Source organism: Mastigoproctus giganteus, chromosome 10, assembly GCF_048544385.1.
Source record: "Mastigoproctus giganteus isolate SK-2022 chromosome 10, ASM4854438v1, whole genome shotgun sequence".
Lineage (NCBI taxonomy): Eukaryota > Metazoa > Arthropoda > Arachnida > Uropygi > Thelyphonidae > Mastigoproctus > Mastigoproctus giganteus.
The window spans coordinates 207018866-207037557 of NC_143584.1; the positions used below are offsets into that span (position 1 = coordinate 207018866).

At 39.2% G+C, this 18692-nt stretch overlaps 1 protein-coding gene across 1 annotated transcript in view; it reads right to left on the bottom strand.

Annotated features, from left to right (window-relative positions):
• LOC150079815 (BTB/POZ domain-containing protein 2-like) overlaps positions 1–18692 on the bottom strand; it is a 78478-nt gene that overhangs the window by 25048 nt on the left and 34738 nt on the right. The window contains exon 2 of the mRNA XM_090383889.1: positions 5301–5618. Coding sequence (XP_090240015.1) covers positions 5301–5618 — 318 coding nt within the window. The remainder of the gene's footprint in view (positions 1–5300; positions 5619–18692) is intronic.

The following is an 18692-nucleotide window of genomic DNA, read 5'->3' on the forward strand; positions in this document are numbered from 1 at the left end:
ATAGCGTTAGTTGAACTTCGTTAGCAGTTAAATTGTACGTTTAAATAAATACATATAACGACTTAGATTACAAACATAATATAATTAATAACATAACATAATTAATTAATAAATTAATAGAATCATGACTCAGACCAGAGCAGCAAAGCAAAAGGCTCAAGCTAATGGAAGTGCTATGGCTCAGAGCAGAACTGAGGGGGGCAGTTGTCCTCTGACTCACAGCCTTATAAAATGCACTGTTTGCTTGATGTTTGCAGAGCAATCGGGTACGGAACATGATACTGCCAAGGGGGATGTCTTTGTGTGTGCGCGATGCAAGGAGTGTATCGATATCAGGCAACAACTCTGCGTTCTTGTGGGCCTATATGAGAGCTTGAAGGACAGGGTAGATGCCCTCGAAGAAACTAAATTGAGGGGCCCATCAAGCTCTCAGCTGCCCACATCAATGCCAGAGCTTGCACTTGGGCATCGCGTGACACAGAGACAACCCCTAAGGCAGAATGCGCTGGTCCCGAAGGAACTAGTAGTTGTTGGTGACTCTATTGTCAGGGAAACGGGGAACATGCTTTGTAAAAAAGATAGGTGGAACAGGACCAGGGTATGTCTGCCAGGGGCAAAGGTTGATGATGTTGTAGAGCGAATATCATCTTTTAAGGGCACAAAAGGTGATATAGTTGTACACGTTGGCACTAATAATATTAAGAGTAGGAGACTGGCAGAATTACTTAACAAGTACAGGTCACTGTTGAACAAAAGCCGAGAATTAGGGTTGAATTTGAAAGTGTCTGCAATTCTGCCCAGACACGATAGGAGGGAGTATATGATGAGAGCCTTGTCGATCAATTCGGCCCTGGAAAGATTGTGCAAGGCTCAAGGGGTAGAATTTTTTTCAGCCTGGACTTTACTTGTTAACAGGAGAGATTGCTTCTACAGGGATGGGATACACTTAAATAGAAAAGGTGCAAGAATATTTGCTGATGCTATCGAGGCAGTGTTAGGTGGGTCAGAAAACTGCTAGCTTGGGGGGAGACAAAGACCAATAGATTGACAGTAGCCACTGGCAGAGGTGAAAGAGATTCTTGCACTGCTTCTATTAGAATGAGCAGAAGCCTGGAAAACAAGATTCATGGTATTTCAGAGACTGCTGGGAGCCATTGCGGTACAAGTAAACACATGGGTTGTGTTAGGGTAGCTAAGAATAGAAACAGGTGCAGGTATACTTGCGTGTACACCAATGCTAGGGGTTTAGTAAATAAATTTGATGAATTTGAGGTATTGCTCAAAACATCGAAGGCAGATATTGTTGGGATATCAGAGACGTGGTGTCACACAGATATAAGGGATGGAGAACTGCAATTTGGGGAGTACATCTACAGAAAGGAGAGGAAGGGGGGAGGGGTTATGCTATTAGTTAAGAAACACATAAAAACCAAGGAAGTGAAGCCAGTCGACATCGCTGGACAGTGCAGTGTGGAGTCAGTTTGGTGTGACATAAACATTGGGAGATCAAAATTGAGAGTAGGAGTGTGCTATAGGCCTAATGACTCTGATGAGTATAATAAGGAACTGTACAGGGAAATAGAGTGGGCCAGTAAATCAGAGTGTCTTATAATGGGAGATTTTAATTTCCCAGATATTGACTGGAATTTGGGGGCTGGTTACTCACACACTAGCAGGGCTTTTGTGGATTTATTGGATGATTGTTTTCTACATCAGCATGTTCGGGAGGCAACTAGAGGGAGTAATACTCTTGATTTGATTATCAGCAGTGATTCTTCATGCATTAAGAATCTGCAGATAAATGAACCACTAGGTGGCAGTGATCACAGTGTGCTGAAGTGGGATTTACTCAAAGAGGTAACTACCATTAGGGGTAAAGGGAAGGGTTATTGCTTCCGTAAAGGCGACTACGATGGACTGAGACGGTATTTAAATTCTATACAGTGGGACCAACTGATGATGTTACCAACAGCAAATTCAAAATGGGAAGCATTCAAAGAACTTATCTTGGAAGCTACTAGGCTTTACATACCAACTAAGAAATATTGTTCAAGGTTTAGGCCAAAATGGATGTCAGATGAACTAATGAGGCATATGGCAGAGAAGAAAAATGCATGGGATACATACAAATTAACACATGACACAGAAGCCTATGATAGATACAAATTGATATGCAACCAAGTTACAAAGGAGGTTAGGCAGGCGAAGGCAGATTACGAGAAATCCTTGGCAAGGGATGCAAAGAAAAACAGCAAAGAGTTCTTTACTTATGTAAACTCTAGAAGGAAGGGGATGAATCAGATTGGTCCACTTGATATTGATGGGTCAAGTGTTAATGATCCTGCTCAGGTAGCTAACAAACTAAATGAATATTTTGCATCGACATTCACACACGAGGAGTTATTCAGCGAGGGGAAATGCCAGAGGTGTATTCAACTCTAGCAGTAAGCTACAGAATCTTGAAATAACTGGGAGTAAAGTGGAGGAGAAACTGTTGAAGATAAACACAAGAAAGGCACCTGGGGTGGATGGGATCTATCCAGTTATATTAAAGGAGGCAGCAAAGGAAGTAAGCAAACCCTTAGCCATAATTATGAGAGCTTCCTTGGACTCAGGGGAAGTACCCATAGACTGGAAATGTGCAAATGTGACCCCAATTCACAAAGGAGGATCAAAGGCTGACACAAGTAATTATAGACCTGTGAGCTTAACTTCTGTTCCAGGAAAATTAATGGAGGCACTGGTTAAAGAAGCACTGCAGGATCATTTAGACAAGACTTCAGTTATAGCTCAGACACAGCATGGTTTTGTTAAGGGGAAGTCTTGCCTGACCAACTTGATTGGATACTATGATGCAGTCACAAAAGAACTGGATGCAGGGAATAACTTTGATATTATATACTTGGATCTTAGAAAGGCTTTTGATACTGTTGCACATGGAAGACTGCTACACAAATTGGAGCAGTGTGACATTGGAGGCAAATTGCTGCTATGGATAAAGGGGTGGTTGAGGGGGAGAAGACAGGGAGTGGTAATCAATGGACACTGCTCATCGTGGACTGATGTTATTAGTGGAGTCCCTCAGGGCTCAGTGTTGGGTCCATTATTGTTTTCTGTATTTATAAATGATATTGATGATGGTATATCGGGCTTAATGTCCAAGTTTGCAGACGATACAAAGGTTGGCAGGGTTGTCAAGGACACTACTGACACTATGCTGCTGCAACAGGATCTGGAAAGGTTGAGCAGATGGGCTGAGAGGTGGCAAATGAAGTTTAACATTGACAAATGTAAAGTACTACACATGGGAAACAGCAACCCCAGAGCAACGTATCAACTCTGTGGTACTACACTGACAGTGGTAGAGAATGAAAGGGACTTGGGGGTGGTTGTGCAGGCAGATATGAAGTTCTCTGAGCAGTGCAGACGGGCTGCAAGAGTAGCTCATGGAGTATTGTCAATGATATACAGGAATTTTTCCAGCAGGGATAAGGAGGTGATTATTCCATTGTATAAGGCGATGGTCAGGCCACACCTAGAGTACTGTATACAGGTCTGGAGGCCTCATTTCAATAAGGATGTAGAGCTGCTGGAACGAGTACAGAGAAGGGTAACAAGATTAGTGAATGGAACAAAGGGGTGCTCTTACGAAGAAAGGCTTAAGTTTTGCAAATTACAGTGTCTGGAGACTAGGCACCAGCGGGTGATCTGATAGAGGTGTATAAAGCCTTGAATGGTTTGAGCATGCTCAATGCTGATGGGATTCTTCCTCTAGCTCAGAAAAATCACCTGAGAGGGCACAAATTCAAATTGAGGAAAGACAGATGTAGGATAGACGTGCGGAAATTTGCCTTTAGCCAGCGGGTGGTTGGTTGGTGGAACAGACTTCCATCCCTTGTGGTGGAGGTTGATAGCCTAAATAAGTTTAAGGCTCAGCTGGACAGGTATTTTGAACGAACAGAGGGGCGAAGTGGAAGTGGGGTTTTTTTTTTTTTTTTTTTGGCTGATGCTGCATAAGCTTGCTTTCTTGCATCAAATGCCTCTACTAATGCTAATGCTATTGACTGGAACTTGTGGTTGGTCACTCACACACTAGTAAGACTTTTGTGGATTTATTGGACGATTGTTTTCTGCAGCAGTATGTTCGAGAGGCAACCAGAGAGGGTAATACTCTTGATCTGGTTATCAGCAGTGATCATTCGTGTATTAAGAATTTGCAGATCACAGTGTCCTGATGTGGGATTTACTTAAAGATATAATTACTATCAGGGGTAAAGGGGTAAAATTCTAGTGCATTTGTTTTATTAAAACCTCCCCTTCTTACTTTACCTTGGAGAAACCCTTGGAAAAATTTTCTGCTTTTCTTGGAGAGTTTAAAACAATACATTAAAGTTGGAAAGATTTGTATGAGAAAGAAAAATCTTACCAATAAGAGCCCTCATATTCTTATACTCTTCAAAAGACAGTTATTCTTGGTAATTTTCATGACCTGTAGTTAATGTATTCTGAATATTTACAATTTTGATAAATAAATTCTCCTGCCCTGTCTATCCTTTCTGTACGTGAAGTTGGATTAACTCCTGGTGCCGCAAAACTGTAACTATACACTATGTCCATTTGGTACACATTGTATTCCCCATATTAAAATTCTGCATCCGTTATGACTGAGTGACACCATGTCGCCAATATCCATGCAATGTCTGCATTTTATGACTTAATCAAATTTTTTATTGTATGATTCACATTTATGTGAATTGTTATCAAGCAAAGTTTGTGTATACAGTATTACAAGAAGTTAATACTACTACATAACAGAACTACTTAATTGGTGATGTTTTTTCGATTCCACGTTGAATTCTGTCATCAAACCTAAGCAAAAAATAAGAAAAGAAAGTCCAGACAACTATATAGCTCAACAAATTTAAGTCAAAGGCACTACACTATAGGAGCTATAATACATTAAACAGGGGGCACTGCCTTTGCAATCTAAGACTAAGAATTAAAACAAAATATATATCTTGGACAATTTTCAAATATTTTAGAAAACCTTATAATAAATAGAGAAAAAACATTATTTATTTACATGATTTGATCAATCTTCATCTGCAGAACAAAACAGTATAAAAGAGTATGACCAATGCATAATTAATTTTAATATATCTATTTATAATATATATCAGACAAATATTAAGATTGACATTTTAAATATTTTTTATACGTGTAAGGTATGTATGTATATTTACAAATAATGATATTTACTTAATTAAAACAATAGCTAACAAGATATCAAAAATATTTACCTAATTCTGTCACTAGTTCCACTATAACCCCATCTACTTTCAATCTGCTGAAAACGGCAAACCATTTGCTCTTTGCCAGTAATACAACATCGTGGTGTTTCTGGAAAAGTAACCCCTGGCTTTGGATTCACAGTGAAATGTAAAAACAGTGAAACAACCTCTCGATCTGTCAGGATGGATGATTGGGCAGCTCCAACAGCAAACTCTTCTACTGTCATAAGAGGAAATCTAATAAGAAAAAGTGCCTTTCCTAGTACAGTCCTCTCATTTTCAGGATTTACTGCTAAACTCTGACGTATACATTCTTGCTCAGCCCATCTGCAATTTAAAAATCTTTTATTTGAAACCAGAATAGATGACAATTTAACATGAAGATATATGCTGAGTTATTTGCAAAAATGAACTTTTTTTTTATCGTTACCTTAGTCAAGTCAAATAAAACTTTTAAAAATTTAAATTAATTTTTAATTAAAAATTAGGTGTGTAAATGTCTATTTAACATTATTAAACAGGTTACAGTAGATGGCATGGGAGATGAAAGGAAATTTCTCGTTTAGAACCAAAATCACAACAGTGAAGTTATGTTAAGAATGCTTTGTTGAAATAAGAGCTTTTAAAAATAATTATTCATATTTTTTCATGTAGATTACACAGGCCAACATGCTTCTTATCTCCACTAGTATATCCGCTGTTTGCAGTCAATTTTTATGCATAGATTTCAAAAATAAATTTTAAAAATTTCTTATCACAATTTCTACATATACAGGTTTTTGTGTTTACCCATAACATGTATATCTTGCTAGGGACGTATGACACTGACCAGCAATAATGTCTGCATGTGCTTATTGATTGCAATAATGTTGTGGAGGGTTAATGTGTTCAACCTTTTCTGTCTGTCTGCCTCCCACCTCTCTCTCAGTAATGGAAAGACAGTTGTAATGCAGAGTACGTTTCGATAGTGTGACAAGAACACAATTAACACTGAAAATGCTATTTACAGTTTATCCGAATATCTATTGCATAGTTTATTTCTTCCGTGCTTTTCTTAGTGCTATATCATTAAAATATCTAAGCAGAAGCAAAGAGTGTCTGAACCATCCTGACAATTTCTGCTACATTTGTGGGCAGTTTACAACAAAAACTTTATACTTCCCGATCTTAATGACATATTCATCTATTAGAGGGGCATTGCATATTACTGTCTTTCTTATCAGTCTTGATGGCTAACCCTTGGGCACTATATGGCAATGTGTGTTATATACATTTAGATAGCATGATTTTTGAAAGTTAATTACCTGTGATATACTTGGTGTCCGCAGATTTACTGTTCATAACTTGCTGCCATTGTTATACAATACAACATATATCCCGAAATAGATAGCATAAGGTTTAAGGTAAAACTAGATAGCGAAACATGTAGCACGGTATTAGAAATCTGTCAGCTTAGTATAGTATAGTATTATCAATACTAAATAAATAAATATATATATATATATATATATATTAGTGTTATAACTGCATTGCATTCGGATATAAAGTTTAGGGTTATAATTCTATTGGGAAAAAAAATTTTTATTTTTTGGTATTGGAATTTTAATTGAAATTGAATCGAAATCATGACTCAGACCAGAGCAGCAAATTAAAAGGCTCAAGCTATTGAGTGCTGTGACTCAGGGGAGAACTGGGGGGGGGGGGGACAGTTGTCCTTTGAATCACAGCATTTTAAAATTTCCTGCTTGTTTGATGTTTGTGGAGCAATCAGGGATGGGGATATGATAATGCCAAGGGAAATGTCTTTTGTATGCATGATATAAAGGAGTATGAGGAAATCAGGCAACAGCTCAGCATTGTTATGGGCCTATATGAGAGCTTGAAGGACAGGGTGGATGCCCTCGAAGAATCTAAACTGAGTGGACCATCAAGCTCTCAGCTGCCCACATCAATGCCAGAGCTTGCACATCACACAACACAGCGGCAACCCCCAAGGCAAAATGTGCTGGTCCCACAGGAACTAGTAGTTGTCGGTCACTACTGTCAGGGAAACAGAGAACATATTGTGCAAAAAGGATAGGTGGAACAGGACCGGGGTATGTCTGCCAGGGGCAAAGGTTGATAATGTTGTAGAGCAGATTTCTTTTAAGGGCAAAAAAAGGTGATATTGTTGTAAATGTTGGCACTAATGGTGTTAAGAGTAGGAGAGCAGCAGAATTACTTAACAAGTACAGGTCACTACTGAAAAAAAGCAGTTAATTAGGGTTGAATTTAAAAGTGTCTGCAATTCCACCCAGACACGATAGGAGGGAGTATATGATGAGAGCCTTGTTGATCAATTCGGCCTTGGAGAGATTGCACAAGGCTCAAGGGGTAAAATTTTTCTCAGCCTGGTCTGTGCTTGTTAACAGGAGAGATTGCTTCTACAGGGAATAGATATACTTAAATAGAAAGGGTGCAAGAATATTTGCTGATGCTATCAAGGCAGTGTTAGGTGGGTCAGAAACTGCTAGCTTGGGGGGGGGCGTACAAGGACTAATAGATTAACAGTAGCCACTGACAGAAGTGAAAGTGATTCTTGCACTGCTTCTATTGGAATTAGCAGAAGCCTGGAAAACAAGATGCAGGATATTTCAGAGACTGCTGGGAGTCATTGCGGTACAAGTAAACACATGGGTTGTGTTAGGGTACATAAGAATAGGAACAGATGGCTAAGAATAGGAATAGGAAATTGGTGTACACGCAAGTATACATGCGTGTACACCAATGCATGGAGTTTGGTAAATAAATTTGATGAATTTGAGGTATTGCTCAAAGCATCAAAGGCGGATATTGTTGGGATATCCGAGACGTGGTGTCACACAGATATAAGGAATGCAGAAATGGATAGGTGCCTCCGTAGCCAGGTGGGAAGGAGCAGCAGTGCGTAGCACACGCTTCTTGATTAGACTGGGGTTCGAGCCCGTCACCACCAAATACGGAGGATGCGGAAAGGTCAGGGAATGACCACCGCATATCCCTGGAGCAATATGGCCTTAGTTACTAATGCTCCTAAAAAAAAAAAAACCAAATAAATAACAGCAGAAATGGAATTTGCGGAGTACGATGTGTACACAAAGGATAGATAGAATAGGAAGGGAGGAGGGGTTATGCTATTAGTTCAGAAAAAATCCAAGGAAGTACAGTCAGTTGACATGGCTGGACAGTACAGTGTCGAGTCAGTTTGGGGTGACAAGCACTGAGAACTCAAAATTGAGAGTAGGACTGTGTTATAGGCCTAATGACTCTGGTGAGTATAATAAAAAACTGTACAGGGAAATAGAGTGGGCCAGTAAATCAGAGTGTCTTATAATGGGGGATTTTAATTTCCCAGATATTGACTGGAATTTGTGGGTTTGTCACTCACACACTAGCAAGGCTTTTGTGGATTTATTGGATGATTGTTTTCTACAGAAGCATGTTTGGGAGGCAACTAGAGGGAGTAATACTCTTGATCTGATTATCAGTAGTGATTCTTCATGCATTAAGAATCTGCAGATAAAGGAACCATTAGGTGGCAGTGATCACAGCATGCTGAAGTGGGATTTAGTATTAGTAACGGCCGCATGGTGCAAGAAAGCCTATGGCTTATGCTGCACCAGCCAAAAAAAAAAAAAAAAAAAAAATTCGAACAAAACAATGATAAAAACAAAAAACTCACTGGCTAAAATAAAACTTCCTGCAGTCCAATCTAAACATTTCCCCCCATAACTTGAATTTATGTCCCCTAGTTCTAGCATCATTTATAATCTTTAAAATTTTGTCCTCATTCATTTTACTGATCCCTCTCAGAGCCTTAAACACCTCAATCAAATCTCCTCTAAGGGGTCTAGTTTCCAAACTCTGCAACCCACATATTCGAAGTCTTTCTTCATAAGGACTGCCTTTTGCCGATCTCACCAGGCAAGTTACCCTTCTTTCCAACCTTTCAAGAGCTCTATGTCTTTCTTTAGGTGCGGTCTCCATACCTGAACACAGTATTCCAAGTGTGGTCTAACATAAGCCTTATATAATGGGATTATCACGTCCCTATCTCTACTTGCAAAAGTTCGATAGATCATCGATAGGACACCATGGGCCTTCCTTGCAACCTGTTTACAATGCTCAGAGAATTTCATGTCTGACCGTATCATAACACCCAAGTCCCTTTCCTCCAGTACTGGGTTTAGTTGAACTCCACCAAATGAATACGTTTTTTTGGGATTACTGTTTCCCAGGTATAATACCTTACACTTTGTTGGATTAAAGCATAGCTGCCATTTTTCTGACCATTCCTGAAGTCTATCTAGGTCTCTCTGAAGAAGCTCAGCTTGACAGTGATCATTAACTACTCTACCAATTTTAACATCATCTGCAAATTTAGACATCACGCCCTCTATCCCTTCATCAATGTCGTTTATGAAAATTAAAAACAACAGTGGTCCTAATACTGATCCTTGGGGAACCCCACTTCTTACATCAACCCAATCTGAGGAATAGCCATTTATCACAACCCTCTGCCTCCTGCCCTGAAGCCATCCTTCTATCCATCTAAGGATTTTCAAAGTGATTCCAACCTGTTCCAGCTTAAAAAGCAACCGCTCACGTGGGACTGAGTCAAAAGCTTTGCTGAAATCTAAATAAACAATGTCGAAATTATTCCCTAAATCCAGCTCGTGAGTGACCCTTTCGAAATAGCGAACCAGATTTGTTAAACATGATTTTCCCTTTACAAAACCATGCTGAGTATCCTTGAGAATTTCAATTTGATCCAAATGATCCTGAATTCCACCCTTGATCATTGCTTCCATGATTTTCCCTACTACTGAAGTCAGACTGACAGGTTGATAATTTCCAACTTCACTTTTAGAGCCACCCTTATGTATGGGAGATACATTTGCACTTTTCCAATCCAAGGGAATCTCCCCAGAGTCTAGTGATGCTCGCATAATTAGCCTCAACGGTTCAATGCACTCGCTTGCCGCTTCTCTTAAGATTATAGGGTATATTCCATCAACTCCAGGACCGACAGAATTGCTTAACAAGTACAGGTCACTGTTGAAAAAAGCCGTGAAATAGGGTTGAATTTGAAAGTGTCTGCAATTCTGCCCAGACACGATAGGAGGGAGTACATGATGAGAGCCTTGTCGATCAATTCGGCCCTGGAAAGATTGTGCAAGGCTCAAGGGGTAGAATTTTTTTCAGCCTGGACTGTACTTGTTAACAGGAGAGATTGCTTCTACAGGGATGGGATACACTTAAATAGAAAAGGTGCAAGAATATTTGCTGATGCTATCGAGGCAGTGTTAGGTGGGTCGGAAAACTGCTAGCTTGGGGGAGACAAAGACCAATAGATTGACTGTAGCCACTGGCAGAGGTGAAAGAGATTCTTGCACTGCTTCTATTAGAATGAGCAGAAGCCTGGAAAACAAGATTCATGGTATTTCAGAGACTGCTGGGAGCCATTGCGGTACAAGTAAACACATGGGTTGTGTTAGGGTAGCTAAGAATAGAAATAGGTGCATGTATACCTGCGTGTACACCAATGCTAGGAGTTTAGTAAATAAATTTGATGAATTTGAGGTATTGCTCAAAACATCAAAGGCAGATATTGTTGGGATATCAGAGACTTGGTGTCACACAGATATAAAGAATGCAGAACTGGAATTTGGGGAGTACAACATCTACAGAAAGGATAGACTGGATAGGAAGGGAGGAGGGGGTTATGCTATTAGTTAAGAAATACATAAAATCCAAGGAAGTGAAGCCAGTGGACACTGCTGGACAGTGCAGTGTCGAGTCAGTTTGGTGTGACATAAGCATTGGGAGATCAAAATTGAGAGTAGGAGTGTGCTATAGGCATAATGACTCTGATGAGTATAAGAAACTGTACAGGGAAATAGAGTGGGCCAGTAAATCAGAGAGTCTTACAATGGGAGATTTTAATTTCCCAGATATTGACTGGAGTTTGGGGGCTGGTCACTCACACACTAGCAAGGCTTTTGTGGATTTATTGGATGATTGTTTTCTACATCAGCATGTTCGGGAGGAAACTAGAGGGAGGAATACTCTTGATTTCATTATCAGCAGTGATTCTTCATGCATTAAGAATCTGCAGATAAATGAACCACAATGTGGCAGTGATCAGTGTGCTGAAGTGGGATTTACTCAAAGATGTAACTACCATTAGGGGTAAAGGGAAGGGTTATTGCTTTCGTAAAGGTGACTACAATGGACTGAGACAGTATTTAAATTCTATACAGTGGGACCAACTAATGATGTTACCAACAGCAAATTCAAAATGGGAAGCATTCAAAGAACTTATCTTGGAAGCTACTAGGCTTTACATACCAACTAAGAAATATTGTTCAAGGTTTAGGCCTAAATGGATGTCAGATGAACTGATGAGGCATATGGCAGAGAAGAAACATGCATGGGAAACATACAAATTAACACATGACACAGAAGCCTATGACAGATACAAGTTGATCTGTAACCAAGTTACAAAGGAGGTTAGGCAGGCGAAGGCAGAGTACGAGAAATCTTTGGCAGGAGATGCAAAGAAAAACAGCAAAGAGTTCTTTACTTATGAAAACTCTAGAAGGAAGGGGATGAATCAGATTGGTCCACTTGATATCGATGGGTCAACTGTTGATGATCCTGCTCAGGTAGCTAACAAACTAAATGAATATTTTGCATCGACATTCACACATGAGGAGTTATTTAGCGAGGGGAAAGCCAGGGGTGTATTCAACTCTAGCAGTAAGCTAGAGAATCTTGTAATAATTGAGAGTAAAGTGGAGGAAAAACTGTTGAAGATAAACACAAGAGAGGCACCTGGGGTGGATGGGATCTATCCAGTTATATTAAAGGAGGCAGCAGAGGAAGTAAGCAAACCCTTAGCCATAATTATGAGAGCTTCCCTGGACTCAAGGAACTTCCTTGGACCCATAGACTGGAGATGTGCAAATGTGACCAAAATTCACAAAGGAGGATCAAAGGCTGACACAAGCAATTATAGACTTGTGAGTTTAACTTCTGTTCCAGGAAAATTAATGGAGGCACTAGTTAAAGAAGCACTGCAGGATCATTTAGACAAGACTTCAGTTATAGCTCGGACACAGCATGGTTTTGTTAAGGGGAAGTCTTGCCTGACCAATTTGATTGGATACTATGGTGTAGTCACAAAAGAACTGGATGCAGGGAATAACTTTTGATATTATATACTTGGATCTTAGAAAGGCTTTTGATACTGTTGCACATGGAAGACTGCTGCACAAATTGGAGCAGTGTGACATTGGAGGCAAATTGCTGCTGTGGATAAAGGGGTGGCTGAGGGGGAGAAGACAGAGCGTGGTAATCAATGGACACTGCTCATTGTGGACTAATGTTATTAGTGGAGTCCCTCAGGGCTCAGTGTTGGGTCCATTGTTTTCTGTATTCATAAATGATATTGATGATGGTATATCAAGTTTAATGTCGAATTTTGCAGACGATACAAAGGTAGGCAGGGTTGTCAAGGACACTACTGACACTATGCTGCTGCAGCAGGATCTGGAAAGGTTGAGCAGATGGGCTGAGAGGTGGCAAATGAAGTCTAACACTGACAAATGTAAAGTACTACATGTGGGAAACAGCAACCCCAGAGCAACGTATCAACTCTGTGGTACTACACTGACAGTGGTAGAGAATGAAAGGGACCTGGGGGTGGTTGTGCAGGCAGATATGAAGTTCTCTGAGCAGTGCAGACGGGCTGCAAGAGTAGCTCATGGTGTATTGTCAATGATATATAGGAATTTTTCTAGCAGGGATAAGGAGGTGATTATTCCCTTGTATAAAGCAATGGTCAGGCCACACCTAGAGTACTGTATACAGGTCTGGAGGCCTCATTTCAAGAAGGATGTAGAGCTGCTGGAACGAGTACAGAGAAGGGCAACAAGATTAGTGAATGGAACAAAGGGGTGCTCTTACGAAGAAAGGCTTAAGTTTTACAAATTACAGTGTCTGGAGACTAGGCACCAGCGAGGTGATCTGATAGAGGTGTATAAAGCATTGAATGGTTTGAGCATGCTCAATGCTGATGGGATTCTTCCTCTCGCTCAGAATAATCACCTGAGAGGGCATAAATTCAAATTGAGGAAAGACAGATTTAGGATAGATGTGCAGAAATTTGCCTTTAGGCAGCGAGTGGTTGGTTGGTGGAACAGACTTCCATCCCTTGTCGTGGAAGTTGATAGCTTAAATAAGTTTAAGGCTCAGCTGGACAGGTATTTTGAACGAACAGAGGGGTGAAGTGGATTTTTTTTTTTTTTTGGCTGATGCTGCGTAAGCTTGCTTTCTTGCATCAAATGCCTCTACTAATGCTAATGCCTTACTGGTCTGTAGGCTCCAAAGTTTTTTCATTAAATAATCTTGCGAAATTTCGATATCATTAATTACATATTTTTTATCTTCGCTCCCACAATTTCCCTTTGCCACAAAAGGCTTTTCATTTGTAAATATTGATGCAAAATAACTGTTGAGTTCATCTGCAACAGCAGCTGGTGTATTTATTACTATCCCCTTTCCCTTACGTAAAGGTCCGATCTGGTTTGTCCTGCTCTTCTTGGCATTTATATATGTGAAGAATTTACTCAGAGTTTTTGCTTTCGTAAAGGCAACTATGGAGGTCTGAGACAGTATTTAAATTCTATATGGTGGGACCACTGGATGATGGTACCAATAGCAAATTCAAAATGGGAAGCATTCAAAAACGTAATCTTGGAAGGCTACTAGGCTTTTCATACCAACTAAGAAATATTGTTCGAGGTTTAGGCCTAAATGGACGTCAGATGAACTAATGAGAAATGTGGCAGAGAAGAAAAATGCATGGGATACATATAAATTAATGGGTGACACAGAAGCCTATGATAGATATAATCTGGTCTGTAACCAATTCACAACGGAGGCTAGGCAGGCAAAGGCAGATTACGAGAAATCTTTGGCAAAGGATGCAAAGAAAAACAGCAAAAGTTCTTTATTTATGTAAACTTTAGAAGGGGATGAATCAGATTGGTCCATTGGATATCAATAGTTCAACTGTTGATGATCCTGCTCAGGTAGCTAACAAATGAGTATTTTGCATCTACATTCACACGAGGAGTTATTCAGGGAGGAGAATGCCAGAGGTGAATTAAACTCTGGCAGTGAGCTGGATGATTTTGTAGTAACAGAGCAAAGTGGAGGAGAAATTGTTGAAGATAAATATAAGAAAGCAGATGTGCAGTAGTTTGTCTTCAGCCAGAGGATGGTTGGAACAAATTTCTATCTGTTGTTGTGTGTGGAAATAGGTAGTTTGAATAAAATCATTGTAAGAACTAGGCAAACTATTGGAGGAGATGGATAGATAACATGGGGAGTTTCCATTCCCCCCTATTTTGGTTGATGATTTATAAGCTTGCTTTCTTGCATCATTTACCACTACTAATATTCTATGCTGGAAATTTATACATTGTTTCAGAAATTCAGAGAGAATTAAAAATAGTTTTTTTAAACTTTTTAACATTCATTTTTAATTTCTTGCACTTGGAGAAATTATATTTTTCTACACACTGAATGGAGAGAATTACCTAAAAATAATAAAATACATGGCATTTTTTAATAATAATTTAATCATAAATTGCAGTATTACCAATTAACATACAAGACAGACATTCCTTTCAATCCTAAGGCTGTTCTGCAGAAAAACATACATTAAAAATAACCCAACCCAATCCTAAACAGAACCCACGCAACACACACAAACAGCAATTACAGAACTGCTTCAGCACAGAAACATCACATGAATTGTGAAGGTACCTTTGATCTATATACACATTCCTTTCTTATTGTGTACATTCACACCCACATTTGTATCTCATGAAATGAAACTAAATTTTATTACTTTATTTAGGGCAGTGGCAAAAACATTACTACTTTATTTCTTTCTGAATTACTGAGAGTACAGGCAAACAAACTAAAAATAAAACCATTAAAGTATAAAAAACTATTTTTAATTTTCTCTGAATTACTGAAATTGCATTGTAAATCCCAGCATAGAGATAGGCAAACAGTGAAAAACATGCCAGCTCTGTCAGAATAACAGATTGGAGTTGAAGCACCCCACAGTTGTTATATTAGTATTAGTTGTGGTAAATCATGTAAGGAATCAAGCTTATACAGTATCAGCCAAAAAAAAAAAACATCGGAATTATCCACTTGATTCATACATCTCCTCTGACATTGTCTAATTCTTGAAAGTTATTCAAACTACCCACTTGGACAATACCAAACAGAATTTTGTGCCAGCAATCAATTACTCTGTCTGAATGCATACTTCTGAACATCTATTCTGTAACAATCTTTTCTTGAAATTTAAATTTTAGTCCCCATTCACATGTGGTCCAAGAAAGTAAGGAGCCATCAGACAGTTAGTTCCCTCAATTCATTTAGTTAATATATCAGTGGCAAATAATGCCAAGGTTTCCAACAATATCACCTTTTTTTACCCTCAAAAGATTATATCTACTCTACAGTGTCATCTACTTTTGTCCCCTGGCAGACATACTCTGGTCCTATTTCACATATCCTCGACCAATATATTTCCTATTTCCCTGACAAGAGTTACCGATAATAACTACCATTGTGGAACCAGCACATTCTGTCTTGGGAATTGCCACCGTGTTGCCCAATACACAAATGTGAGCTCTGCTGTTGAGTTGCTAAGAGCTTGATGGACTCTCCATTTTAGTTCTTTCAAGGGCATCCACCCCTCCTCTTCAAGCTCTCATAAATGTCCATCAGAACACAAGATGGCACCTAAATTTCTTCACACTTTCTGCACCAAACAAAACACAAAGGCATCCCCCCTCCCTCGGCTGTATCATATCCTCTTTCAGAAAGATCCACAAAAGTTGCACAAGTAGCATATTTCCTTAGGCTCTGATTCGTAGGATAATCATCTCCTTTAGTTCTCTCGAGCCACAGCACTTCAGCTACTTTGAGCTCATTGCTTTGCTGTTCTAGTCTGGGGTATGATTTCCATTTAAAATTCAATTTAATTTGACAATACCGTACTGAGATATGCATACCTAAATGCAATATGTATTATGCAATACCTTTATATTCATAGTGTTTAAAATTAGTTATAGTCTTAATAAAAGTAAAATTTATTAGCTAAAAACAAAAAATATGGCAATCTATATGGTTAGAACCTTTGAGATACTTATTACAATTAAAACCCTACAAAGATGCGTAGTTTCCAAGTGCAACAATTTTCAGAACTGAAGTCTTTATAGCAACGGTACCATTTTGTGTCTTTATATAATCTTATTATTCTTTTCCACACCCATTCCAACAGATCTACATCCTTCTTCAAATGAGCCTTACACACCTGTATGCAGTATTAAAAGATGCAACCTAACCATTGCCTAATAAAATGTGATAATCACCTTGTCCCTGCTGGTAATGTTCTTGTTTATCACTGACAGAACCCCATCACTGTCCTAGTAGCTTGCCTGCACTGATCAGAGAACTTCATGTCAGACTGCACAATTACCCTTGGGTCTTTTTCATTCTCCACCACTTCAAGTGTGGTGCCACAGAACTGTTATGTTATTCTGAGGATTACTGCTGCCCTTATATAGCACCTTGTATTTATTAATGTTAAACCTCAATTGTCACTTCTCAACCCAAATGCTTAATTCTTTTAGGTCTTGTTGCAATAGTGAGCCCTGATTTCTGTCACACCATGCCAACCTTTGTATCATCTGCAAATTTTGACTCATCAAAACTGAATTAAATAAACACCAAAAATAGTAAGGGGCACAGCACTGAAGAGAGAGAGAGATTCTACTAATAAGATTAGTCCAAGGGTAGTGGCTCACGTATAACTATCCTCTCATCCATAGCAGTAACCTGCAGCAATAATTCAGACACAGCATAGGTTTGTTAAGGGAAAGTCTTATCTGACAAATTTGATAGGACATTATGTTGTTACAAAGGAACTGGATGCAAAAAATAATTTTGATATCATATACTTGGATTTCAGGAAAGCTTCTGACACTGTTGCGCATGGAAGACTGCTGTACAAATTGGAGCAGAATGGTATTAAGGGTAGGTTGCTACAATGGATAAAAGGATGGTTGAGTGGGAGAAGACAGAGAGTAGTAATCAATGGGCACTGCTCTTTGTGGACTAATGCTATTAGTGGAGTCGCACAGGGTTCTCTGTTGGGTCCACTGTTGTTTTGTATATTTATCAATGATATTGATGAAGGTCTATCATTCTTAGTGTCGAAGTTTGCAGATGATACAAAGGTTGGCAGGGTTGTTAATGACAGTAATGGCAGTGTGCTACTGCAACAGGATCTAGAAAATTTGGGTAGATGGGCTGAGAAGTGGCAACTGAAGTTTTAACATTGACAAATGCGAAGTACCGCATATGGGTAGAAGTAACCCCAGAGAAACGTACCAACTGTGTGTAGGGTTGTAGAAAATGAAAGACCTGGGAGTAATTGTGCAGTCAGATATGAAGTTTTCTGAGCAATGAAGACAGGCTGCTAGAGCAGGTCATGGGGTTTTGTCAATGATATACAGGAATTTTGCTAGCAGAGAAAAGGAGGTGATTGTCCCTCTGTATAAGGCAATGGTCAGGCCACGTCTTGAGTACTGCATACAGGTCTGGAGGCCTCATTTTAGGAAGGATGTAGATTTGCTTGAACATGTACAGAGAAGGGCAACAAGATTGGTGAGGGGAATGAAGGCATCCTCTTACCTAATTTCCAGCCGCTGCAAATTGCAGCAGCTGAAAACTAGGCACCTGCAAGGTGATCTGATTGAGGTGTATAAAGCCTTGAATGGATTGAGCACACCGAATTCTGATGGGATTCTTCCACTTGTTCAGATTATGAACCTAAGGGGGTATAAATTCAAATTGAGGAAAGACAGCTGTAGAATAGATGTGCGGAAATTTTCCTTTAGCCAGTGGGTGGTTTAATTGCTGGAACAAACTTCCATCTGTCATTGTGGAAGTTGATAAATTAAATAAATTTAAGGAGGAACTGGACAAACATTTAGAGGGAATGGTTATGATTTTTTTGGCTGATGCTACATAAGCTTATACGCTTGCTTTCTTGCATCATATGCCACAATTACTACTACTACTTCCAATGTCAAACTGCTCCAATTTGAATAGCAGTCTTCCAGGATTTTTTTTTTTTTTTATTAGGAACACCAGCAACTTAGAATATATTGCTCCTTTGTGTATTACAGTCTGTCCATACAAGTGCATGTTTAAGGACTGAAAAATCTGGAATAAAGCATGAAAGAAACTACAGAACTGATTGAAGAGCCCTTTAGAAATTTC